This window comes from Balaenoptera ricei, chromosome 13, assembly GCF_028023285.1.
Source record: "Balaenoptera ricei isolate mBalRic1 chromosome 13, mBalRic1.hap2, whole genome shotgun sequence".
NCBI lineage: Eukaryota > Metazoa > Chordata > Mammalia > Artiodactyla > Balaenopteridae > Balaenoptera > Balaenoptera ricei.
The window spans coordinates 16,814,847-16,841,152 of NC_082651.1; the positions used below are offsets into that span (position 1 = coordinate 16,814,847).

Genomic DNA, 26,306 nt, shown 5'->3' on the forward strand with positions numbered 1-26,306 from the left:
ACACTTCTATAAATACCTTAAATGTAAATGGATTAAATGCTCCAACCAAAAGACATAGACTGGCTGAATGGATACAAAAACAAGACCCATATATATGTTGTCTACAAGAGACCCACTTCAGACCTAGGGACACATACAGACTGAAAGTGAGGGGATGGAAAAAGACATTCCATGCAAATGGAAATGGAAAGAAAGCTGGAGTAGCAATTCTCATATCAGACAAAATAGACTTTAAAATAAAGACTATTACAAGAGACAAAGAAGGACTCTATATAATGATCAAGGGATAGGGATTAATCCAAGAAGATATAACAATTGTAAATATTTATGCAGCCAACATAGGAGCACCTCAATACATAAGGCAAATGGTAACAGCCATAAAGGGGGAAATTGACAGTAACAGAATCATAGTAAGGGACTTTAACACCCCAATTTCACCAATGGACAGATCATCCAAAATGAAAATAAATAAAGAAACACAAGCTTGAATGATACATTACACAAGATGGACTTAACTGATATTTATAAGACATTCCATCCAAAACCAACAGAATACACTTTCTTCTCAAGTGCTCATGGAAAATTCTCCAGTATAGACCATATCTTGGGTCACAAATCAAGCATTGGTAAATTTAAGAAAATTGAAATTGTATCAAGTATCTTTTCTGAACACAACACTATGAGACCAGATATCAATTACAGGAAAAATCTGTAAAAAATACAAACACATGGAGGCTAAACAATACAATACTAAATACCCAAGAGATCAGTGAAGAAATCAAAGAGGAAATTAAAAAATACCTAGAAACAAATGACAATGAAAACATGATGACCCAAAACCTATGGTATGCAGCAAAAGCAGTTCTAAGAGGGAAGTTTATAGCAATACAATCCTACCTCAAGAAACAAGAGACACCTCAAATAAACAACCTAACCTTACACCTAAAGCAATTAGAGAAAGAAGAACAAAACACCCCAAAGTTAGCAGAAGGAAAGAAATCATAAAGATCAGATCAGAAATAAATGAAAAAGAAATGAAGGAAAGATCAATAAAACTAAAAGCTGGTTCTTTGAGAAGAGAAACAAAATTGATAAACCATTAGCCAGACTTATGAAGAAAAAAAGGGAGAAGACTCAAATCAATAGAATTAGAAATGAAAAATGAGAAGTAACAACTGACACTGCAAAATACAAAGGATCTTGAGAGATTACTACAAACAAATACATGCCACTAAAATGGACAACCTGGAAGAAATAGACAAATTCTTAGAAAAGCTCAACCTTCCAATACTGAGCCAGGAAGAAATAGAAAATATAAACAGACCAATCACAAGCACTGAAATTGAGAATGTGATTAAAAATCTTCCAACAAACAAAAGCCCAGGACCAGATGGCTTCACAGGCGAATTCTATCAAAGATTTAGAGAACAGCTAACACCTATCTTTCTCAAACTCTTTCAAATTATAGCAGAGGGAGGAACACTCCCAAACTCATTCTATGAGTCCACCATCGCCCTGATACCAAAACCAGACAAAGATGTCACAACAAAAGAAAACTACGGGCCAATATCACTGATGAACATAGATGCAAACATCCTCAACAGAATACTAGGAAACTGAATCTAACAGCACATTAAAAGGATCATACACCATGATTCAGTGGGGTTTATCCCAGGAATGCAAGGAAGCTTCATTATAATTATAATCTCAATAGATGCAGAAAAAGCTTTTGACAAAATTCAACACCGATTTATAATAAAAACCCTCCAGAAAGTAGGCATAGAGGGAACTTACCTCAACATAATGAAGGCCATATATGACAAACCCACAGCCAACATCATTCTCAATGGTGAAAAACTGAAACCATTTCCTCTAAGATCAGGAAAAAGACAAGATTGTCCACTCTCACCACCATTATTCAACATATTTTGCGAAGTTTTAGCCACAGCAATCAGAGAAGAAAAAGAAAAAGGAATCCAAATCAGAAAAGAAGAAGTAAAACTGTCACTGTTTGCAGATGATATGATACTATACATAGAGACTCCTAAAGATGCTACCAGAAAACTACTACAGCTAATCTATGAATTTGGTAAAGTAGCAGGATACAAAATTAATGCACAGAAATTGCTTGCATTCTTATACACTAAAGATGAAAACTCTGAAAGAGAAATTAAGGAAACACTACCATTTACCATTGCAACAAGAATAAAATACCTAGGTATAAACCTACCCATGGAAACAAAATACCTGTATGCAGAAAACTATAAGAAACTGATGAAAGAAGTTAAAGACGATACAAACAGTTGGAGAGATATACCATGTTCTTGGATTGGAAGAATCAACATTGTGAAAATGACTATACTACCCAAAGCAATCTACAGATTCAATGCAATTCCTGTCAAACTACCAATGGTGTTTTTCACAGACCTAGAACAAAAAATTTCACGATTTGTATGGAAACACAAAAGACCCTGAATAGCCAAATCAATCTTGAGAAAGAAAAGTGGAGCTGGAGGAATCAGGCTCCCTGACTTCAGACTATACTACAAAGCTACAGTAATCAAGACAATATGGTACTGGCACAAAAACAGAAATATTGATCAATGGAAGAGGATAGAAAGCCCAGAGATAAACCCACGCACATATGGTCACCTTATCTTTGATAAAGAGGAGACAAAGACAGCCTCTTCAATAAGTGGTGCTGGGAAAACTGGACAGCTACGTGTAAAAGAATGAAATTAGAACACTCACTAACACCATACACAAAAATAAACTCAAAGTGGATTAAAGACCTAAATGTAAGGCCAGGTACTATAAAACTCTTAGAGGAAAACATAGGCAGAACACTCTTTGACATACATCACAGCAAGATACTTTTTGACCCACCCCCTAGAGAAATGGAAATAAAAACAAAAATAAACAAATGGGACCTAGTGAAACTTAAAAGCTTTTGCACAGCAAAAGAAACCATAAAGACAAAAGGACAACCCTCAATGGGAGAAAATATTTACAAATGAAGCAACTGACACAGGATTAATCTCCAAAATATACAAGCAGCTCATGCAGCTCAATATCACAAAAACAAACAATCCAATCCGAAAATGGGCAGACCTAAATAGACATTTCTCCAAAGAAGATATACAGATAACACCAGTTAGAATGGCCATCATCAAAAAATCTACAAACAATAAATGCTGGAGAGGATGTGGAGAAAAGGGAACCCTCTTGCACTGTTGGTGGGAATGTAAATTGATACAGCCACTATGGAGAGCAGTATGGAGGTTCCTTAAAAAACTAAAAATAGAACTACCACATGACCCAGCAATCCCACTACTGGACATATACCCTGAGAAAACCATAATTCAAAAAGAGTCACATACCACAATGTTCATTGCAGCTCTATTTACAATAGCCAGGACATGGAAGCAACCTAAGTGTCCATCGACAGATGAATGGATAAAGGAGATGTGGCACATATATACAATGGAATATTACTCAGCCATAAAAAGAAACAAAATTGAGTTATTTGTAGTGAGGTGGATGGACCTAGAGACTGTCATACAGAGTGAAGTAAGTCAGAAAGAGAAAAACAAATACCGTATGCTAACACATATATATGGAATAAAAAAAATGGTTCTGAAGAACCTAGGGGCAAGACAGGAATAAAGACGCAGACATAGATAATGGACTTGAGGACACGGGGAGGGGGAAGGGTAAGCTGGGACGAAGTGAGAGAGTGGCATTGACATATATACACTACCAAATATAAAATAGATAGCTGGTGGGAAGCTGCTGCATCACACAGGGAAATCAGCTCAGTGCTTAGTGACCACCTAGAGGGGTGGGATAGGGATGGTGGGAGGGAGATGCAAGAGGGAGTGGATATGGGGATATATGTATACGTATAGCTGATTCACTTTGTTATACAGCAGAAACTTACACATCATTGTAAACGAATTATACTCCAATAAAGATGTTAAAAAAAACAATGTAGTCACCAAGTCAAGACAAATTACAATTCTAACTTCAGTAGATTAAGTCTCCTAGGAAATTTCTCACTGCTGTCAATTTTTGCCTCTGTCGAGATTTTATAGTCTATATCATTAATTTTTGTTGTCTTAAGACATGTTGGAAATCAATAAACTAATACCAGAATGTAGAAATTGTTTTCAAATGGTAAGAAGATAGTGCCACACAGTGGACAACAGCAGGAAGTTCTAAAACTTACATTGCCCAAAGCACTGAGGTATTTGAATAAAAAGTGTTTGCAAAGATTACTCTTATAGACTCTTGGGCAAGTGTGGCATTTTTATATACCAAACTACTTTTATTCCTCCCTGCAACCCTACAGAAAGGATTTTTTAAAGTTATAAACTCAGAGACATTAGGAGAATGGGAGAAGAGACAATAGCTATAAAAATGTGGATTCTGGAAGCAGAAATATGAGTGGTAAGTGATTAAACAGACACAAAAAAGAGTCTAAGCAATGGTCGGGAAGGATAAAATCCAACCTGATATACACTACAGAATCCCCAAAGACTCTGGTGTCATTGGTATCAGACATCTCTTGAATAGGGGCTTAAATAAAGAGGGTGGCTCTCTGTCCAGGAAGTGGTCAGGTCTTCACATCTGGTCCATCCTCCCCAATCCTAGTAGAAGACTGGAAACTTATACTCTGGTGTGAGTAAAACAGTCTCTAGACTGATGGGTGCTAAGCGCACTTGGGGGTGGATCACCATACTGAAAACAGTGGGATGACCTGAATGTGTGCATAAAAGATGGTGAGATCACCTAACCGTCTTTCCCTACTTAGCTTCCAGAATAGTAGCATAGGGTGTCCTACCATCTCAATTTTCCTGGGAGTGTAGGTGTTCCCAGGATGGAGACTTGCAGTTTTAAAACTGGGACAGTCTTGATCAAACAAGGATGAGTTAGTCACCCTAGTCTCAAAACATTGGCAGTTAGACCCTTCTGGGCAGGAGACTGGGAGAATCTTCTCTGGGGAATCTGACCACCCCAAGGGGAACGATCTGAATGCATGGATGGCAGAGGTTCTAAAACTAAGTGGTCCAGCCAAATCAACCTTGTAGAGATGCTCATTGAACAAGCTCCATCTGGGTGCGTGGAGGTTCCAGCAGAGTTTTTAGATCCTCTCTCTCAAAAATAAGCAGACAACTAAGAATTACTAGGCAATTCAAGGAAAGATTCACACAAAAGACAGATACTAAAACATTCAAACAGGATAAACAACTTGAGAGGTAAGAATGTGATTCAAGTTGGGATGATCAGAGACTTTCTCTTAGATTTCAAAAAGTGGATCTGGGAGGGAGAATCCTCTCTTCCTCTCTAGTCATGGTGGTGTTAGAATGTGTCTGGAGCTCCTGGAGGACCTGTTCTCTTCTGTAAAGGGAAGACCACAGTTGACCACATAGAGATGCATTAATGGGAAATGGACTCAGTCTAGAGTCCCCATGGCTTTTCATGCCAAGATCCATTACCTCTAAAGCTATTTGTGTTTTCCAAAATTTGGTTGTGTGAGCCAATAAATGCCAAAACTTTTTCAAAAAGGCATAAGTTTGAACAGATTTTTGTCATTTGAAATCAACTTGTCCTGGTATGCCTCATGAATGACATTGCCTCTTCTACATGTCTGCCTTTTTAATCCATGCTCTATATCCAGAAAGTTTTAAAGTCAGCTTTTCCCCCTGTTTAAAATAGGATTGCCCAACTCATGAAGGTAAAAATACATGAGATTTCAATGAGCATTGGGTGCTTTCAGCAGACCCAACACACACTAACTTTTCTTGACCTCTCACAATGGCATCCTCCCCAAAATAAAATCTAGACGAATATGTCTGAAATACGAATATCTGGGCATAAAGCAAAGATGAAGAAAATAAAGAAAAATCCTGTGCATTAACTAACAGTGGTAGCCTTCCATGCAGTAGGGAGGAAAAAGGCTGTGTCCATTAAGATTGTGTTCGATAGCAAGTAACAGAACACCCAATTAACAGTGGCTTAATTAAACAGGGTTGTTGGTGTTTTTACGATTCTCTTGGCCTTTTCATTATGATGGCAATAGGGTTGTTGCAGTCCCAGCCATCATGTCATTCAAGCGAGAAATAAGGGAATAAGGTCAGAGGATATATTTGCCTCTTTATAGCAGAAAAGCAAAAGCTCTCCCAGAAGCCTCTACAACAGATTAGATTTCTCCTTATGTCTCATTGGCCAAAATAGGGTCCAAAGGTTACATCTAGCTGAAAGGGAGGCTGAAAAGGTAGGGAACAGGATTGTCATAAATGACTAGGAACCATCATGATCCATTACCTAGGGCTAGACATATGCCTACCCCCACCCCCCCCACCCCAAATTAAGGCTCTATTGACCAAGAGGGATAGGCAAAAAGATGCTGTGTGGGAAAGTATGCCCGGCACAGGAACCAAAGTAAGCAGGTTACGATGTTAAAAATACAGCTGAAACTGGAACCCTCACACATTGCTGATGGGACTCCAAAAAGCTACAGGCACTTTGAAAAATAGTTTGGCAGTTTTTTACACATCTAAATGGATTTCACAGAAATGATTAAGGATCTTGAGATGAGGGGAGATTATCTTGGATTATCCAGATGGGCCCAATGTAATCGTAAGCATCCTTATAAGAGGGAGGCAGGAGAATTAAAGAAAAAGAAGTGAGATGAAGGAAGCAGAGGTTGGAGTGATGCACTTTGAAGATGAGGGAAGGGGCCATGAGCCCAGGAATGTGGGCAGCCTCTAAAAGTTGGAAAAGAAAATGATTCTCTTCTAGAGCCTCTAGTAGGGATGCAGCTGTACCAACACCTTTCTGTTAGACTTCTGACCATGTAGTTCAAGAGTCAACCATGTAAATATAAAAAGTAGCTCCTGTCCTATGACTAGTTGGGGAAGGCAGACTAAGCTTTTAAGAACTATTTAAATAACTAATTGTAATCATCTGAATTGTTTTCTTAGGACAATTTTCTTTTCATGTCTAAGAACGAAATACCCAATTTATATTCCCGAATCTGAGTATAAAAGTGGGCTGGTGTCTTTAGAGTATGTCAATTAACATAGAACACAAGAGACAGACCCTTTAAAAAGACAGCTTTGACCCATACAAATATCCTACGGGGTCATGATGTCCTAGAGTAGGGTGTCTGTCTCCAGAGATGTACTTTCCTCTCTTTAAAGCTTTTCTTATAGACAGGGACTTGGTACCAGGTCCAAAGAGTGTCATCAGCAACTCAGCAACAGGCTGGCAGTGCTGACTTAGTTCCCTTGCTGACCTGGGAAACGGGTCCAGTCCTTGCCCTCTGGCTGCTTCTTTCAGTGGGACCCAAATCACGTTTGTGAAGGTCTAGCAGGAATTCATCAAGGGCAGACCCTGAAGGCCCCCTAATCCATACCCAGCATCATTACCATCATTTGCTGAATGTCGGCAAGAGCTTGGGATTTAGCAACAAATCTTTCCTATGTTGTCTATGGCTTTAATGCAGGAAATAAACTTTGGTTCTGTCTCCTTCATCTAAAGATCAGAGGCGACGGCTCATTGGTGTTGCAGGAATTACTTTTTGTCATCCAGGGATACAATCTGAGCCAGACGCTGTGTGGCTATGGGGCACTGAACAACACTGCAGTTTCTCAAGCTGTCAGGGATAAGGTGGGTTTTCATTCATTCATTTTCCAGCCCAGCCCTTGCCACTTATAATTTGGGTGCTGGAATTTGAGGCATTCAGGTAATATGATCATAACCTACATTTACAGAGCACCTTCTATTATTGTCCACATTTGATCCTCAAAATAGTTCTGGACAACAGGAGGGGCAGAAATGCATGTTGCCATTTGAGAGATGGGGAAATTTAATACATAAAGTAGTTGTACCTTTAAAAGTCTTAATCAGTACCAGGACCAAAATCCCGGGTCTCCTGACTTCCAGACCATATCCACCACTTCTGTCCATGGTTATCAAGTGATAAAGAGAAGTAAATACCTGGGTGACGCTAAATGTCAGACCTGTGTCCTGGCTGTTCTCTGGTGCCCCCAGCTGGAGGCCTCTCAGTATCAGGAAGCCTCGATCGCTCACCATCATGGGCTGGTCCAGAACCACAGGCGATCCTGAATCAATATTTGTTGAGTGAACAAGTGATTCATTGGTTCTAATCATTAAATTCCTTCTTAACCACTGAGCCCAGGGAACACTGCAGATAGTTTTGTAGAGCAGGTTTCCTTTGGTATCTTTGTCTTCTGTCTGTTCAATGTTTTGTTCTTCTACTGCCTTTGCAGTGAAAGGAAACTCCTCCTTTCTTGACATGGGAAAGGCAAACAGTCATGCAAACTTGGAAGATAGCCAAGTCTGTACGAGTAATAAAGGAGGCAGGCCAGTTAGCTATTAACCAGCAGACAAGATAATTCAGCTCCTTATCAAGCTCTAGGCACCTCCCTTTGGAGGCCGTTTCCTGACTTTTTCCAGCCCCAGGTGGAAAAGCAGATTAGGGCAATCACAGTGTCCATTTGCTCTCCCACCCCTCCCCCAGCTATATCCAGGTGGCAGCAGGTCAGAATAAACAGCAGGCAGCTTGAGGTGGAGGACGGCACAGATTGGCAGGCAGTCTGCGGGCTGAAGGGTGAGTGAAGCTGGAAAGGGGCAGACAGACTCAGGAGTTGATGATGGGGATGGGCTTTTTATAATTTCCCGGAACTTCGAATTTACTTTGGCACCATTTAAGTCTTATTTCCCACTGGTGGCCCCTCAAGGCATTGGGATCCTTATATTTTATGATTAAAGCAGAGGTACAAAATTGTGGAAAATGTTAAACTATGTTTGAGAAAGAAGTAGTGTAAGGATGTGTGTAGGATAAACTAATATCACAGAAGACTTCAGAGATAAGTATTAGTAGCCATTAAAATAAAATGTTTTCCACCTTATCTCACAAAGTTAATATCATTGTATAAAGTCACAGTTTTAACCTGTTTTTTAAAACTTAGTATCTCACAAGCATTTATCCTATGGTGATGGAACATTTTTGAACATGAAGACACATGAGTCTGTGAACCAGGAATTGGCCCCTCATCAAATACTGAATCTGCTAGTGCCTTGATCTTGGACTTCCCAGCCTCCAGAACTGTGAGAAATAAATTTATCTTGTTTATAAGCCATGCTGTCTATGGTATTCTTTTATAGCAGCCTGAATGGACTAAGACACCACCCTACTCCAGTCAAACACCATGGAAAAAACATGACCCCAGCCCCACGCCTGTCAACAAAGGTCAAGTAGGTAGCTTAAACTTCCATCCTTGCTCAAGGTGCCCCCTATCCTCAAAGAAGACCTGTGGGGAGTTGGCACTTTCATCCCTACTCATTAATAATAAAGCCCTCTCACAAGGGTATCAGTGGAGGCCACGTGGGATGCTGAACTTCCACCCCCACCCAGCAGTAATGAGGCACCCTTCCTCCTTTCTTCCTGGGTGGTGTCAGAGTTGGCTAAATGGGAAGCAGAACTTTCACCATCATTCAATATAACAAGGCATCCCCCACCTCCTGAATGATCATTGCATTTCCTATAAATCTATCATTCTTAAAAAAAAAAAAACTAAAAACTTTGTTTTCTTTCTCTTCTTCTCATGGTTATGCTAGGTGATTGTATATTCTCAACCTGGGGGGCAGGGTGGAGGGGGCAGATAAAAACAGAACCACCCAACGTGACTGAGCTCATTTCTAATTGTTTCCCAATTGGTAAATAGTGTGAAACACTGTCTCTTTGCAACATTCTGTTATTCTGTCAATACCTGCTGGCAGGGCTGGCATGTATGTAACAGGCATTCAGAGGATAAGCAATTGTGAACTCATAAGTACTACTGGCCAAAAGCAGGGAGTTGCCAAATGGCAGGGCTACATGAGGATCAGCTGCGGAGCTTTTTAAAAACACAAATTCCTGAGATGCTTTCCTTGGGAGGCTCTGATTGCTTAGATCCTACAGAAGCATCACTGAGCCAATGCTGCAGTGGTTCCTACTGGCTCCAACTGTTGCTCTGAAGCAGCGCTGAGCCTAGGTGTTAAGGGATGTGGGTGATAATCTTTGTTCTGTTTCATTCTAAATATATGACCTAGGGCGTGTCATTTTTCTTTTCTCTCGTTAGTATATTGGTTTTGATGACAGAGGGGTTTTGCTTCCCCAGTTTTGGGATTAATTCTCAGAGTAAAATAAAATGCAAGAAAAACCTGGAGTTAAATAAAACGTGCTGCCCTCACTGCCATCTCCCACTTGTGTGACACCTGGGTTTTTAACTGCCTCCTACTGGGGGCCTGAGTCCTGCTGGCAGGAAAGCAAGCCAGGGAGGCTTGGAAAGTCTCCCAGGCCCCCTCTACAGAAATCATGCTCAGAACATTATGATTGCCTCTGACAATGAGAACAAACCGATTGCAAAACCTGGAGTGTCATTCAGAGCCACGTCTGCCGGGCCCTGATAAGTGAGGTTCAAGTCTGCCCCAAGGAGCTATCTCCTGAATAGTGGTGGTGGAGAAAACACAGCTGTGAATCTGGGGTTGCTGCCTCTCATGAGTGAGATGGTGAATACTGGGCTTGACAGAGCCCAGGTTGGTTTACAGCTCTGGGAAAACAACCTGCTCTCAGCTTCTCACTTGAGGTGATGCTATTCAGTAGCTTGATACATTAAGTGCCTGTCTGGTTCTATTCCACTTTCAGGAAGATCCAAAACTTTTGGCCATCTATTTTACCCAGAGGCATTCCTTAAATGTCAGTTCCAATACCAATAGGTGAACTAACATTGACCAAGGACCTTCCATGTGCCAGGAAGTGTGCAATGTACTTTTTTGTGTGTGTTGTTCCTTCTATTCCTTATAATAACCCTGTGAGGTAGGTGTTATGATCCATGTTTTATATATAGTTATAAAAAGTATATGGTTCATGAAAGCCATACAAGAGGGATACTCTCTGGAGATTAAATTTGTGAAGGTGTATGTGTCTGTGTGTTGGAGGGAGGTTCCTTCTTCTTTAGGAAAAGAAATTGCCACCTATGTCACAGCACAGGAAATCACCGGGGATCCTTTGAAAACAGCTGGGACAGAGATCTGAGCTCCAGGTGAGACAGCCTGGGACCTGGGACCTGGGACCCTTTGCTCCAGTGTTTGCACCTGGACAAATGTCTCAGCAAGCAACAAAATACAAAGAAACTATAAGGGACTAAAAATAACTGTGTGCATGGGCAGTTGGGGCAAATATGGACAATAAGATACAAAAAGACCAAAAAATCCCAACTGCCACTTCTGAAGATCTGGGAGCAAAAGCAGGGTACTGTGCATGCCCCCTGCACACAACACCATCAAAGGGGTGGGCAAATCAGCTAAGCCACCCCTCCAGCCTGACCCTTGGACCCGCCCCTACCCTCACCCATACAAGGAACCAGCTCACCCTTCCTCAGTGAGCCAGAAAGCAAGTGAATATGTTATTTGTTCTCACTACCCCCTGCTGCAGTAGGGGCCCCAATAAAGCCTTGCCTGAATTTCTGGTCTGGCCTCTGATCAATTTCTATTGTTTAAGGAGGCCAAGAACGCTGTTTGGTAACATGGGTTTTCTGAGGGTGAAGCCCATGTATATTCTGTTCCATATATTTGTGAGCTGTGTCCCTTTCACCAGCACTGGGTGGAAAAGCAGAGGATATTTTCATTTGATTTTCAATTTAAATATTGTCTCTTTCCTATTTACCATTTCATCCTGTGTCTCTTAGGGCTAAATTCATAGGGAATCATTTTTAAGGAAAGATACCACGTTAATTGTTACTAATTAAGCATTTGAAAGTCACAGGCTAAAATCACAAAGTAGGCATAAGCAGGGATATTGGGGTTGGTGTATGACTTTAGGGCCTTCAGCCATGATAGCAGGACACAGATTCCAGGGCACAGAGTCACTTCTGTGGCCTTGCCTCTGCCAGGGATGCCTGCTGCCCACCTCTGCCCACCCCACTGACACCTGCACCTACAAGTGCATGCATGTCTTTCCAATCAGTTAGTCCCAATGCGCTTGCTAGAGGAACCAAGATGGAAGCATTCTCTCAGTGAAGGATTTTATTGGAGTTGTGAGGAGGTAAGTTTGGAGTGAGACAAGTCCTCATGACTTATTTGAGCTATGCCTGAAGGATATGCCCTGGATTTTTCAGTTAAATGAGCCTGTGATAATAATGGGCAACATTTACTGAGTGTTTACTATCTACTAGTCTCTTTTCTTAGTGTTTTACATGGAATATCTCATTTCATCCACACAACAACCCTACTTATAAGTGAGGAAAGTGAGGCACAGCTATTTCCAAGTGACATATAAAACTGGGAATTATCCAGCAGGGCAATAAAACTTGAGGGAGAGGGGGTTCAAAACTTTGGAGTTACTTTTTCTGCTGGATAGAAACAATTTGCATCTCTGCCAGACAAAAATCTATAAGCTAACATAGGGCATCACAGAGTCTGGGTCCTAATCACATCATTTCATCCATAAAAAACCCAAACTATTGATTATTCTTTCTGGTTAGAAAAGTAATGTGTTAACCTTGGAGGGTATTTGGAAGATATTGAAAAGAATAAACCCAAAAGTAGAAATTATCTGTAAAATGTAATATAATGAACAAGTATATTACCTTTCATGAAGCAAAGCTAAATATAGGTTCATCCTTCTAGAGAATGAAGTAACAATCTGGTGGGCATGTTAGACAATGTTCCAGAATGGAATTGGAAGGGTGTGCATCCTCTTGGGTCCATGCAGAGCCTTTCAACTTCTGTCAGGTGATATCATTCTTCAAAGCCCAACACTTTCATTTACTTCACAAATATATAAAGCCTCAGTGAAAAGGCCATTTTCAGAGCCCTGGGCTATGAAAATGCTGCATACAGATAAGTGATGAGACTGAGCCAGAGCCTCCATGACCTGGTAGCCTTTGGAGTTGTTTTCTGTGGAATCCTTTGTCTTCCAAGAATATTGGTCATTCTCCTCCAGGTTGGGGTCCTTTCTCAGGCTATAACCAGCTTCCCAAGAACTCTCTTCTTTCCTCTGCAAGGCCTCAGGGCCTTGCTTTTCTCTCCTTTTAGTACTAATTCTTGCAGGCTCTTCTTGCCCCTCCACTAGGCTGCAGAGTAGGACACAATGTTACGTCTTGAGCTACATCCTAGATTCTCAAGGAAACTTGCTCTTTCCTTGTGTCTTGGATTTTCATCTACTACAAAAAAAATAAATAAGAAAGTAAACACAGACACATATGCACAGACATACACACACACACATATATATGTATACACATATATATGCATACACACATACACATACATATGGAGAAAGAGAGAGAAAGAGAGAAAACTTTTAAAGATGTTTTCTTGATGAAGACGGAAAGTTATCCTAGAAGAATCAGACAGGTGTGAGAAAACAGCTTTCACGGCTATAATTCCAGAAATTCTCAACATGAATCATTCATTTGTGTGAAGACGTTGGTGATCTTTGTTAAAATGCGAACGTATAATTTGGGAGGGACTATCTATTAAACTAGGCCATAGTCCTAGTGTATCTAATCTCTAGGAGACAGCATTGCTCCGCTTCTCAAGGCGATGAGAAACCTTGTGATAGAATGGCTGGCCCAGTGCTGGACAGTACAGGAGAGTGCTGGTTATCTTGGGAAAAGGAAAGGAGTCCCCCTTCAGTAGGAGATGGTCACAGAGTGGGCAAAGGAGTGACACCCATACCAAGCTGTCTTCTTTATGGTTTTGCTGAGGATTCTTGCTTTTTCACCGGGCTTTCTCCTGGAAGGGACATCTGGTCGATACCGTGATGGGCCACCCAGATGCCCCTTCACTGGAGGACATGCTGACCCCCTCCTACTGGGAGTGCTGTCGGTAGAGAGACTTCAGCAGTCTCCCCGGCCACCACCACCCTTTTGAGAATTTCCTGGATCCACGATCATGCCCCTCCCAGAGCTGCTCACACATGGTGATGATGCATGTGGTGGGTATAGAGACCTGACCATCTTGCCCGTTCAGGGCAGTTCTGAAGTGCACTGGCCAAGACTGGCATTGGGCCTGCACTGCAGCTGGACCTCTCCCTCTCTGCCCAGTCTTGCTCTCTTCTCTTCCCTTCCATAAGACCTGGTCCCCAGGGTACTCTTGCACAGGGTATTCAGAGTCTCCTTCCTAGGGGACCAAATTTGCACCAGGGCTCAAGTACGGGGAAAAGAAATTATATTTGGAAACCATTTCTTCTAAAGAAGAGGTCAAAGCTCTTGACATTTCTGTAAGTGTACAATGCAGATGAAACCTCTCCTTCAGAGGTGCTATAACCCTTCAAAGAACTGTAACAGGCTTTGAGGAGGGTCCTGTAAGTGCATGTCAGAAAGTTCTTTGTCCTCATTCTTAGGCAAAGGCAGCTGAGCTAGCTGTACCAGTCCCTGCAAGGAGAGAGGGGAAAGAGCCTGCCTCTGCTCACATCAGCCAGTGATGTTAGTTGGTTCTTTCTTAAACTTGTGCTGTGTGATTATGTCCCTTTTTGAAGCTGTACTTGAGAGAAAAATAATCCCCAGCCCTTCTCCCAATTTTCCAAAAGCTGAAGCTTTCTCTGAGGCTAAGGGTTTCTGATTTGTGCCTCCCATAAACAAGACCAAGGATACAAGCTCCCTATTCTCAACATTGTTTTATGAAAGGATTAGTGATATTTACAATGGGACCTGAGGGTTTAGGCTGGCTCATCAGCCCCAGAGGCACTAGCTTCTCTTGGCTACAATACAGTTCTCTCTAAGTGTACATTTATCACTAGAGATAAAGCAGCCATTTTTCCCTTTAGAAGGTAGTTTTCTTTCCAGAAAGAAGTTGGCAGAATTGGGCCTAGATGCAATGTTTTGAATGTTTGTGTCTCCCCAAAATTCGTATGTTGAAACCTTAAACTCCAGTGTGATGGTATTAGGAGGTGGGGGCCTTTGGGAAGTGATTAGGTCACAAGGATGATACTCTCATGAATGGGATTAGTGCCCTCATAGAGGGGACTCCAGAGAGCTCTCTCATCCTCTTACTGCCATGTGAGGCTATAAGAACTGGATGGTGGGGAGACAAGTGGAAGGAAGATTTATCACTATATAAATTTTTGTACCTTTTGAATTTTGATCCATGGGGATAAATAACATAGTTTTAAAATGAATAATTGTAAGTCCCATTCAATCCAATTTAAAATTTCAATAGTATACCTAATTCAAAGCTCCTTCCCCTCTTACAGGTCTGCCATGATCTATGGCTCCCCAATCTGCAGCTAAAAGGAGTAAGGTCTCTTTTCTTCTCTTTTTACTCCTCCTCTCCTTTACTCCCCTGCTCTTGGCCTGCAGGGGTGGGGTGATGTTTGGATAAAATCTCTTTGATGGCGCTATTTGTGGTTCTATCCTGATGGTCCACATGCTCTGAGTTTCTGGCTCTTTGTGGATTTTTCAATAGCTCCTCTCCTCCTTCCCTGACTAGGGAACTCCATCTGCGTAGTATCCTGATGTGAGTTGTGTGCTCTTTGGCTGATCTCTTGTAACTCCCTCTGTCCCCTCTTGCTCCAGGTGGTGAGGGTCTTCCATGGTCTTTTATTCTAGAGTTCCTTGTCCCAGCAGATGATCCTCTTAGGGGGAAGCTCAGCTTTCTTACCTAGCATCCATTTCAGCCACAGGAATATTACACACCTTGCCACACCAAATACTGCCCTGCCTGTCAATGAAGGCTGCTCCACCAGCCTCCTGTCTAGAGTTCTCCAGGCAGGAAGCAGACAATAATCTCTGGGTTAGGTCGGCCATCCATCCAAACGCAAGTTTTTTGAGCATTCTTTGACCAGATCTACTCTAGGTCACTACGGTGGGCTCATAAATTTCTTCAGGGAGTTAGCCTGGGATTTAATGTCTGTTTTTGTTGCTGCTGCTGTTGTTGTTGTTGTTGTTAGGAGCCCTTTCCCACCAACTTGCCTGGAAGTGGGAAAAAAGAATATTAAATTGACAACTCATGATTCAGAAGAATTCCCTTTTGATAATTACCTTAAATGTAAATGGATTAAATGCTCCAACCAAAAGACATAGACTGGCTGAATGGATACAAAAACAAGACCCGTATATATGCTGTCTACAAGAGGCCCACTTCAAACCTAGGGACACATACAGACTGAAAGTGAGGGGATGGAAAAAGATATTCCATGCAAATGGAAATCAAAAGAAAGCTGGAGTAGCAATTCTCATACCACACAAAATAGACTTTAAAATAAAGACTATTACAAGAGACAAAGAAGGACACCACATAATGATCAAGGAATCAAACCAAAAAGAAGATATAACAATTGTAAATATTTATGCACCCAACATAGGAGCACCTCAATACATAAGGCAAATGCTAACAGCCATAAAAGGGGAAATCAACAGTAACACAATAATAGTAGGGGACTTTAACACCCCACTTTCACCAATGGACAGATCATCCAAAATGAAAATAAATAAGGAAACACAAGCTTTAAATGATACATTAAACAAGATGGACTTAATTGATATTTATAGGACATTCCATGCAAAAACAACAAAATACACATTATTCTCAAGTGCTCATGGAACATTCTCCAGGATAGACCATATCTTGGGTCACAAATCAAGCCTTGGTAAATTTAAGAAAATTGAAATCATGTGAAGTATCTTTTCCGACCACAACGCTATGAGATTAGATATCAATTACAGGAAAAACTCTGTAAAAAATACAAACACATGGAGGCTAAACAACACACTACTTAATAACCAAGAGATCACTGAAGAAATCAAAGAGGAAATAAAAAAATACCTAGAAACAAATGACAATGAAAACACAATGACCCAAAACATATGGGATGCAGCAAAAGCCGTTCTAAGAGGGAAGTTTATAGCAATACAATCCTACCTTAAAGAACAAGAAACATCTCAAATAAACAGCTTAACCTTACACCTAAAGCAATTAGAGAAAGAAGAACAAAAAACCCCCAAAGTTAGCAGAAGGAAGGAAATCATAAAGATCAGATCAGAAATAAATGAAAAAGAAATGAAGAAAGCAATAGCAAAGATCAATAAAACTAAAAGCTGGTTCTTTGAGAGGATAAACAAAATTGATAAACCATTAGCCAGACTTATCAAGAAAAAAAGGGAGAAGACTCAAATCAATAGAATTAGAAATGAAAAATGAGAAGTAACAACTGACACTGCAGAAATACAAAGGGTCATGAGAGATTACTACAAGCAACTACATGCCACTAAAATGGAAGAAATGGGCAAATTCTTAGAAATGCACAACCTTCCAAGACTGAACCAGGAAGAAATAGAAAATATGAACAGACGAATCGCAAACACTGAAATTGAAACTGTGATTAAAAATCTTACAACAAAAAAAGCCCAGGATCAGATGGCTTCACAGGCGAATTCTATCAAAAATTTAGAGAAGAGGTAACACCTCTCCTTCTCAAACGCTTCCAAAATATAGCAGAGGGTGGAACACTCTCAAACTCATTCTATGAGGTCACCATCACTGTGATACCAAAACCAGACAAAGGTGTCACAAAGAAAGAAAACTACAGGCCAATATCACTGATGAATATAGATGCAAAAATCCTCAACAAAATACTAGCAAACACAATCCAACAGCACACTAAAAGGATCATACACTATGATCAAGTGGGGTTTATCCCAGGAATGCAAGGATTCTTCAAAATATGCAAATCAATCAACACGATACACCATATCAACAGACTGAAGAATAAAAAGCACATGATCATTTCAATAGATGCAGAAAAAGCTTTTGACAAAATTTAACACGCATTTATGATAAAAACTCTCCAGAAGTGGGCATAGAGGGACCCACCTCAATATATTTAACATTTGGCCATATATGACAAACCCATAGCAAACATCATTCTCAATGGTGAAAAGCTGGAAGCATTTCCTCTAAGATCAGAAACAAGAAAAGGGTGTCCACTGTCGCCATTATTATTCAACATAGTTTTGGAAGTCCTAGACACAGCAATCAGAGAAGAAAAAGAAATAATAGGAATCCAATAGGAAAAGAAGAAGTAAAGCTGTCACTGTTTGCAGATGACATGATACTATACATAGAGAATCCTAAAGATGCTACCAGAAAACTACCAGAGCTAGTCAATGAATTTGGTAAAGTAGCAGGATACAAAATTAATGCACAGAAATTTCTTGCATTCCTATACACTAATGATGAAAAATTTGAAAGTGAAATTAAGAGAACACTCCCATTTACCACTGCAACAAAAAGAATAAAATATCTAGGAAGAAACCTACCTAAGGAGACAAAAGACCTGTATACAGAAAATTGTAAGACACTGATGAAAGAAATTAAAGATGATACAAATAGATGGAGAGATATACCATGTTCTTGGATTGGAAGAATCAACATTGTGAAAATGACTCAAGTACCCAAAGCAATCTACAGATTCAATGCAAACCCTATCAAACTACCACTGGCATTTTTCACAGAACTAGAACAAAAAATTTCACAATTTGTATGGAAACACAAAAGACCCCGAATAGCCAAAGCAATCTTGAGAACGAAAAATGGAGCTGGAGGAATCAGGCTCCCTGACTTCAGACTATACTACAAAGCTACAAAGTAATCAAGACAGTATGGTACTGGCACAAAATCAGAAATATAGATCAAATGGAAGAGGATAGAAAGCCCAGAGATAAACCCAAGCACATATGGTCACCTTATCTTTGATAAAGGAGGCAAGAATATACAGTGGAGAAAAGACAGCCTCTTCAATAAATGGTGCTGGGAAAACTGGACAGCTACATGTAAAAGAATGAAATTAGAACACTCCCTAACATCATACACAAAAATAAACTCAAAATGGATTAAAGACCTAAATGTAAGGTCAGACACCATCAAACTCTTAGTGGAAAACATAGGCAGAACACTGTATGACATAAATCACAGCAAGATCCTTTTTGACCCACCTCCTAGAGAAATGGAAATAAAAACATAAATAAACAAATGGGACACAATGAAACTTAAAAGCTTTTTCATAGCAAAGGAAAGCATAAACAAGACCAAAAGACAACCCTCAGAATGGGAGAAAATATTGGCAAATGAAGCAACTAACAAAGGATTAATCTCCAAAACATACAAGCAACTCATGCAGCTCAATATCAAAAAAACAAACAACCCAATCCAAAAATGGGCAGAAGACCTAAATACATATTTCTCCAAAGAAGATGTACAGATGGCCAACAAACACATGAAAGAATGTTCAACATCATTAATCATTAGAGAAATGCAAATCAAAAATACAATGAGATATCATCTCACACTGGTCAGAATGGCCATCATCAAAAAATCTAGAAACAATAAATGCTGGAGAGGGTGTGGAGAAAAGGGAACCCTCTTGCACTGTTGGTGGGAACGTAAATTGATACAGCCACTATGGAGAACAGTATGGAGGTTCCTTAAAAAACTAAAAATAGAACTACTATACTACACAGCAATCCCACTACTGGGCATATACCCTGAGAAAACCATAATTCAAAAAGAGTCATGTACCAAAATGTTCATTGCAGCTCTATTTACAATAGCCAGGACATGGAAGCAACCTAAGTGTCCATCAACAGATGAATGGATAAAGAAGATGTGGCACATATATACAATGGAATATTACTCAGCCATAAAAAGGAACAAAACTGAGTTATTTGTAGTGAGGTGGATGGATCTAGAGATTGTTATACAGAGTGAAGTAAGTCAGAAAGGGAAAAACAGATACCGTATGCTAACACATATATATGGAATCTAAAAAAAAATAAAAGTCAGAAGAACCTAGGGACAAGACGGGAATAAAGATGCAGACCTACTAGAGAATGGACTTGAGGATATGGGGAGGGGGAAGGGTAAGTTGGGACAAAGTGAGAGAGTGGCATGGACATATATACACTACCAAACGTAAAATAGCTAGCTAGTGTGAAGCAGCCGCATAGCACAGGGAGATCAGCTCAGTGCTTTGTGACCACCTAGAGGGGTGGGATAGGGAGGGTGGGAGGGAGGGAGATGCAAGAGGGAGGAGATATGGGGATATATGTATAGCTGATTCATTTTGTTATAAAGCAGAAACTAACACACAATTGGAAAGCAATTATACTCCAATAAAGATGTTAAAAAAAAAAAGAAGTCCCTTATTCAATGAATTCCAGTCTTTTGCTTATTAGAGGTGCCCGGGAGTGAGAGTGAGAATCCAAAGACAAGTCTGGGCACCTCTTAAGGAAATCTGGAGAGAGGTAGCTTCTAGGCTCCTTTCCATAGGATGTGGAGGTAATTATGGCTTGTTGCCAAATGGAAATATCCTATTCCACATCTGGTTACTGACATCAGTAAAAACTTCAAAATATCATCCTGTCATGTGAAGAAGAAAGTTCTTATCTTTAATAACTACTATTTATTGAATGCTTACAAGGTACTAAAAACTTTACATATTAATGCATTAACTGGTCATAACCCTATTATGAGTTAGAGAGTTTTATCCCCATCTCAGTGAGAAAACCTGAGATGCAGAGGTCACATAGCCAGTGGCAGAGCTGGAATTTGAATCCAGATCTGTCTGACTCCAAAATCAATCTGCATATAAAGATAAATGGTATAGTTCGTGTCTAGTGCAATAGTCTCCCACCAATGAGCTATGGAATTGGGGTGGAGGTTTAGTTATTACAAGGGATTGAAATATCCTTAGGTCCATCAAACATTGTGTGTAGATTCTATACATACTGTATATGGTATTTCTTTTATATGTCAATTCAGTTCAATTCAATAAATACTGAGTTCTCTCTTTGTACCAGGCATTGTTTTAGGTGCTGATGATACCGTCAGTGTACAAAACAAACTAAAATCCTGGTCCATGCGGAAGTAAAAATTCATTAAAATCATGACAAAATTATATATTTTTTTGTCATCATGCATTTAATCAATGAAATGAAATAAAAAATATAACTATTATCATGTGAAAGCTCAGAAGAACGTTGCTATTTAAAATAATTCTTCATACTGGACCTATCTGGAAACCGCGGAGAGCATTTAAATGATAGCAAGGACATGATCCCTTAGATGAGGGAGGGATTTTGTGCGCAGTCATGTCCAAGCAGGGATGGCAATATCTGGGTCATAGAGGAAATACTGGGCAATCTCCCTGGGTAATCCCACTCCTACACCACGTATCTCCGTGTAAATTATCATGACTAAAGTGAGTTAGAATCATAACTTCATTGATGATAATTATGAGGACTCTCAGAAGCATGGTTGGAGGCAGGGAGTTGGATTACTTTATCTCTTGTTAACCCTTTGACTCTAGAACTCTCGGAGGTTCCTTCTAAAGCTCTTAGAGAGGAGTGAACGCTTTGTTCAAACAAGGAGTGGTCACATTTGACCTATAACTTCAGTCCTCCAGGATCTCCAGGGAAGAGGCACTCACTCAGTGCTAGCCGAAGGCTGCATGATAGCTTGTTTAACCAAAAGATCCATATTCCAAGAAGTTAGGTGCCAGGAAAGAAGCTTTTGGTCTTTCTCTTCACATCCTCATCTTCACTGCGCGAGTTCAGTGTCACCGTTCCCTTTGGTAATTCTTCCCCGTCCTCGCAAGGGTAGGGGGTGAGGAGTATGATCCTCTCCATATGGTAGATGGGAAAATGAAGGAAGGTCGGCACCTTGGCTTTGGAAGGGCCTTGGAAAGTTCTGAATTGCTCTTTGCACCTCGCCTCACTGTTTCCTCACTCCTTTTGACACCGTATCCCCTGGGTTTGACTCTCCCTTTTCTCCTTCTGTTCCCTTTCCACAGGCCCCCGTTTAAACTACTAACAAGTTGAGGCCATCGAACTACATTTCCCACAATACCCCGCGCCGGCCGGCCTCAGTGGGGTTTCCCTTGAGCTGCCGTTGTTATTGTTGTTATTAATGTTGAATCAAACCCACGTTTCCGGGGAAGAGACGAGCTATTGTCTACTTCTTCGTTAAGATGCCCTTTTTCTCCTTCACCTGCGAGACGCAGTGTTGGGTGAAGACATCTCTGCGGAGGGACATTCATTCCGGCGAATGCTCTGGACACCCACTTCCTCCTCGCGCCTCGGCCCCGGCCGGGTTTCCCGGGGGCCTGGGAGTGTCATTGGCGGATGACCGCAGCCCTCGCCGCTGCCCCTGCTGCTGCGACCATGACTTCTGGCAGCAGCGGCCTCGCCGCCGCCCGCCTCCTGTCCCGCGCTTTCCTCCGTGAGTCCGGCCGGGGCTCTGTCCTCCAAGCCTCCGCGAGTTCCCGGCCTCCCGGGCCCGGCGTCCTAATCTAGGACGCGGCTGGGCCCTCTGGGGCCGGACCTCGGCGGGGGTCCCAAGTCGGGGACCCTCTGGGATGGAGGGAGCTTTGCTGGATATGTGGGGCGGGGGCCTGGCTTATGCAGCTGGCGGGCAGGGACGTTGAGTGGCTGAGCCAGGATTCGGGTCTGGGAGCCCTGCAGATCCGGGGGCACACCCTTGATCCCACGGTGATGAGTGGCGGCGGGATGGGGGCGGCATCTAGACAGGTTCTTTTGGGGCGTGAGACGTGAGGTGGTCCAGGATGAACTCAGCTGGGAGGGTGAGTGGGTTGAGAGGTAGGGGGAGGATATCAGTAGGAAATTGGAGGATGAGGCTGAGCCTTGTACAAGACGGTCGTACACTTTTAATTGTCCTTTCCGTAGACTGTAGGGTGAATCTCCAGAAGGGTGCACAGCCCAGAAAACTCCTAGAAGCTTAGGGTTGGCTGGGACCTTAACCAACTTATTTGTAATGTCTCCATCAGGCGGTGTGAATTCTTCAGTTCCTGAAAACTTAACACCCAAGCTTGCTAGTAACGCTGACTGCTGAAAATTCTTGCTGTGTTCAAAGTCTCTGTGTTTGTTAGGTAGGTTGTGTAGGAAAAGACTTTGGAACCGGCCACATCAGGGTTTGAAGTCTGGCTAGTCCTGTACAGTCTATGTAATAACTCTGGGGGATGTTTTTAAATCTATTTTTCAATTTCTGTGTCACGTACCATGAAAACATTACCATATTTTAATGAATCTGAGACACCATCACTTGTAAGATGCACTGCTGTTGGGTCTACCACTAAAAGTGGGAAATGATTGCTAATTAAAATTGTGACACACCATTGGTTATCAGTTGCATCCAGATTTAAGAAATGTTTAAAAAAATGAAACAAATGTGCATCCTAGAAATGATGAAGTAGAGGATGATCTGGGTTTACCATGCAGAATAAGTGAAACAATTTATATAAAGCACCTGGAATGTAATAGACACTCAACCGAAGTTAGTTTTCTTCTCTCTCCCTTTCTTCTGCTTTGCTTCTAATTCTACTGCTGCTACTGAATATTGGATGAGACTTAGTTCATTTCCTGAGAAGATTACATTTTAAAAGTGTACAATGGTGACTGTACACTCTGTAGCTACACTTAGTTACCAGATCACTTGAGGACAAACCTTAGCAAGTAGGAAGAAGTTGGGTTTATTTGGGAAAGTTTTCTGGAGATTTTTATTATATAATTTAAAGGATAATTTAGTATGTTGTAGGCAGAAGGAGAAAAGGGATTAGTTATACCGATGTCTTTTTCTTCTGGGGTCTTGCTTGTCTGAATTTCTGAAAAATCCTTTGCTGTCTTAGGAGCAGAGTCTAGAGAAGAAAGAAAGAGTGTCTAAAAGATCAGGATCTTGAATCCACCCTTAGCAATACTTAACAATCCTGTTCTCACATAACTGGAACTTCCTTATTCCTAGACTCTCAGGATCCTGAGGCCTTAAGAGGTCATCTAGTTTAGCTTCTGTTGCTGGAGTGGCCTTGAATTATCCTAGTCACGTGATTACCCTGTCACTAATGGTTTGAGAGGTCTGAGATCTAAACCAAGGTATCTCTTATATTAGAGAGGTTACAAACTCTAGGGTTAATGTTCAAAAACCTCTAAATCTCCCAAATCTTTTTCCCATGCCACATTTCTAAGCCCATTTCCACTCACAGTAGAAAAACCGCAGCCATAACAGTATCACCTTGCAAACTTCTTTTAAAGGCAGTCACAAATTATTTAGTCTCTGAGGTTAGTAATAGAACTAGAGTTGCTAGGGAGTTTTGTCCCCTTTATTCTCTTAAGTTTTAATTGTTAGTACATTTTGTGCTGAAGGTCTTAAGTGTTGCAATGTTGATTTGAGTTAGGAAAAAACCCCAAACACTTGTAGATGCCTTCCAGAGACCTGTTGGGGGCAGCTTAGAATATTTATCAATAGAAATTACTGAACCAGAAAAACCAGTTCTTAGGAAAAAAGAGAAAGAACCCAGTTGAAGTGGGGAGAGAAAATAAAATGAAAAATGAGAAAGATTTCTTCCATGAGAAAGCTTAAGGATTTTATAAGCACCTTTGAAACTGAAATAGTGAAACTTTTCAAGAAGTGTGAGGTAGTGCAAGGTTGCTTTAAACATAAGCCAGTAGTTCCTGTAAGTTGGATCTTTGAGAATAAATGGGGAACAAGAGCTAGTATTTTTTATTTTTATTGAGGTATAATTGACGTAAAACATTATATTAGTTTTAGGTGTACAACCTAATATTTTGATATTTGTATATATTGTAATATCTGTCTATTGTGATATCTATCACCATACATAATTACACATTTTTATTTCTTGTGATGAGAACTTTTAAGATCTGCTCTCTTTTAGCTACTTTCAAATGTGCAATATAGTATTATTAACTATAGTCACCATGCTGTACATTACATCCTCATGACTTATTTTATAAGTGGAAGTTTGTACCATTCGACCCTCTTTAGCCACTTGCCCCCTCCCCCTCAACTCTGGCAACCACCAATCTGTTTTCTTTACATGGGAGCTCAGGTTTTGTGTTTTTCTTTCTTTTTTTTTTTAGATTCCACATATAAGTGAGATCATACAGTATTTGTCTTTCTCTGCCTGACTTATTTTACTTTGGGTAATGCCCCCAAGGTCCATGTGTGTTGTCACAAATGGCAAGATTTTCTCTTTTTATGGCTGAATAATATTCCATATTGTGTGTCTGTGTGTGCATATTAATAAATATACCACGTTTTCTTTATCCATTCTTCTATCGATGGACACTTAGGTTGTTTCCATATCTTGGCTATTGTAAATAGTGCTGCAATGAACGTGGGACTTCTTTTCAAGAGGGTTTTCATTTCCTTCAGATAAATACTTGGAAGTGGAATTGCTGGATCATATGACAGTTCTATTTTTAATACCTTGAGGAACCTCAGTACTGTTTTCCATAGTGACTGTACCAATAACATTCCTACTAAAGGCACACAGGGGTTTCCTTTCTCCATATCCTCACCAACACTTATTATTTCTTGTCTTTTTGATAATAGCCATTCTAACAGGTGTGAAGTGAAATCTCAGTGTGGTTTTGATTTGTGTTTCCCTGATGATTAGTGATGTTGAGCACTTCTTCATGTACCTGGCCATCTGTATGTATTCTTTGGAAAAATGTCTATTCAAGAGCCAATATTTTTGAACTTCAGAATTACGGTGTTTTGATGCCAAAAAGTGAACCTTACATGCCAGTTGGTCCCATACCTGTGTTTGGCAGAAGGGGAAATTAGCCCCAAAAGTTTCCTAGCCAATATCAGAATGGGTACTAGAGCTCAGGTCTTCTGACTCTGCAGTGTCCTTTCTACTAAATACATGCTGGGTGATACTCTGAGCCTTCTTTTTTTGAAGCTCTGATTTTTCTTTTTCTTTGGCATCCTCACTGGTTTGTTGAGAAGGTTACTACTCAGCTCAAAGGTGTCACCTGCCTTTTCCATGTGTTTGCCAAGTTGTGTAAGACTGTTTTTGGAATCCGGAAGACATTTAGAAGTGTAACTTGGAAAAGGGGACCCTCAGTAGTGATGTTTCTGATACCTAGTATCTCTTGTCATTGCATCCAAGAACCAAATCTTTATTCCAGAAATACAAAATGGCCTCGATCTAAATATATCAATGTAGCCATGAGAAAGTGACTAGATTTTCTGACCTCAAACTTGTTTTTCCATAAAAACTTAATTGGGGATGTTAAAAATAACTTCTCTAAGTATAGGGGAAGAATTTCATTTCACCAAAGGACAGGCATTTTGTTGCCATAGACCTACATTTTTGTACATTATAACATTTCTGAAATTGGGATGTATCTGGTAATTGATGGTATCTTACAGTAAATTGGCAGCATTTTTTTTCATACTAGTGCTTAATAGTGCTT

General features: G+C 40.6%; 1 protein-coding gene across 1 annotated transcript in view; it reads left to right on the forward strand.

Annotated features, from left to right (window-relative positions):
* The first annotated feature begins 22,163 nt into the window (after nt 1-22,163).
* Nucleotides 22,164-26,306, forward strand: part of SUCLG1 (succinate-CoA ligase GDP/ADP-forming subunit alpha) — a 33,008-nt gene continuing 28,865 nt past the window's right edge. Inside the window, exon 1 of the mRNA XM_059942878.1 lies at nt 22,164-22,290. Within this exon, the coding sequence (XP_059798861.1) occupies nt 22,194-22,290 (97 nt within the window). The 5' untranslated portion in view covers nt 22,164-22,193. The remainder of the gene's footprint in view (nt 22,291-26,306) is intronic.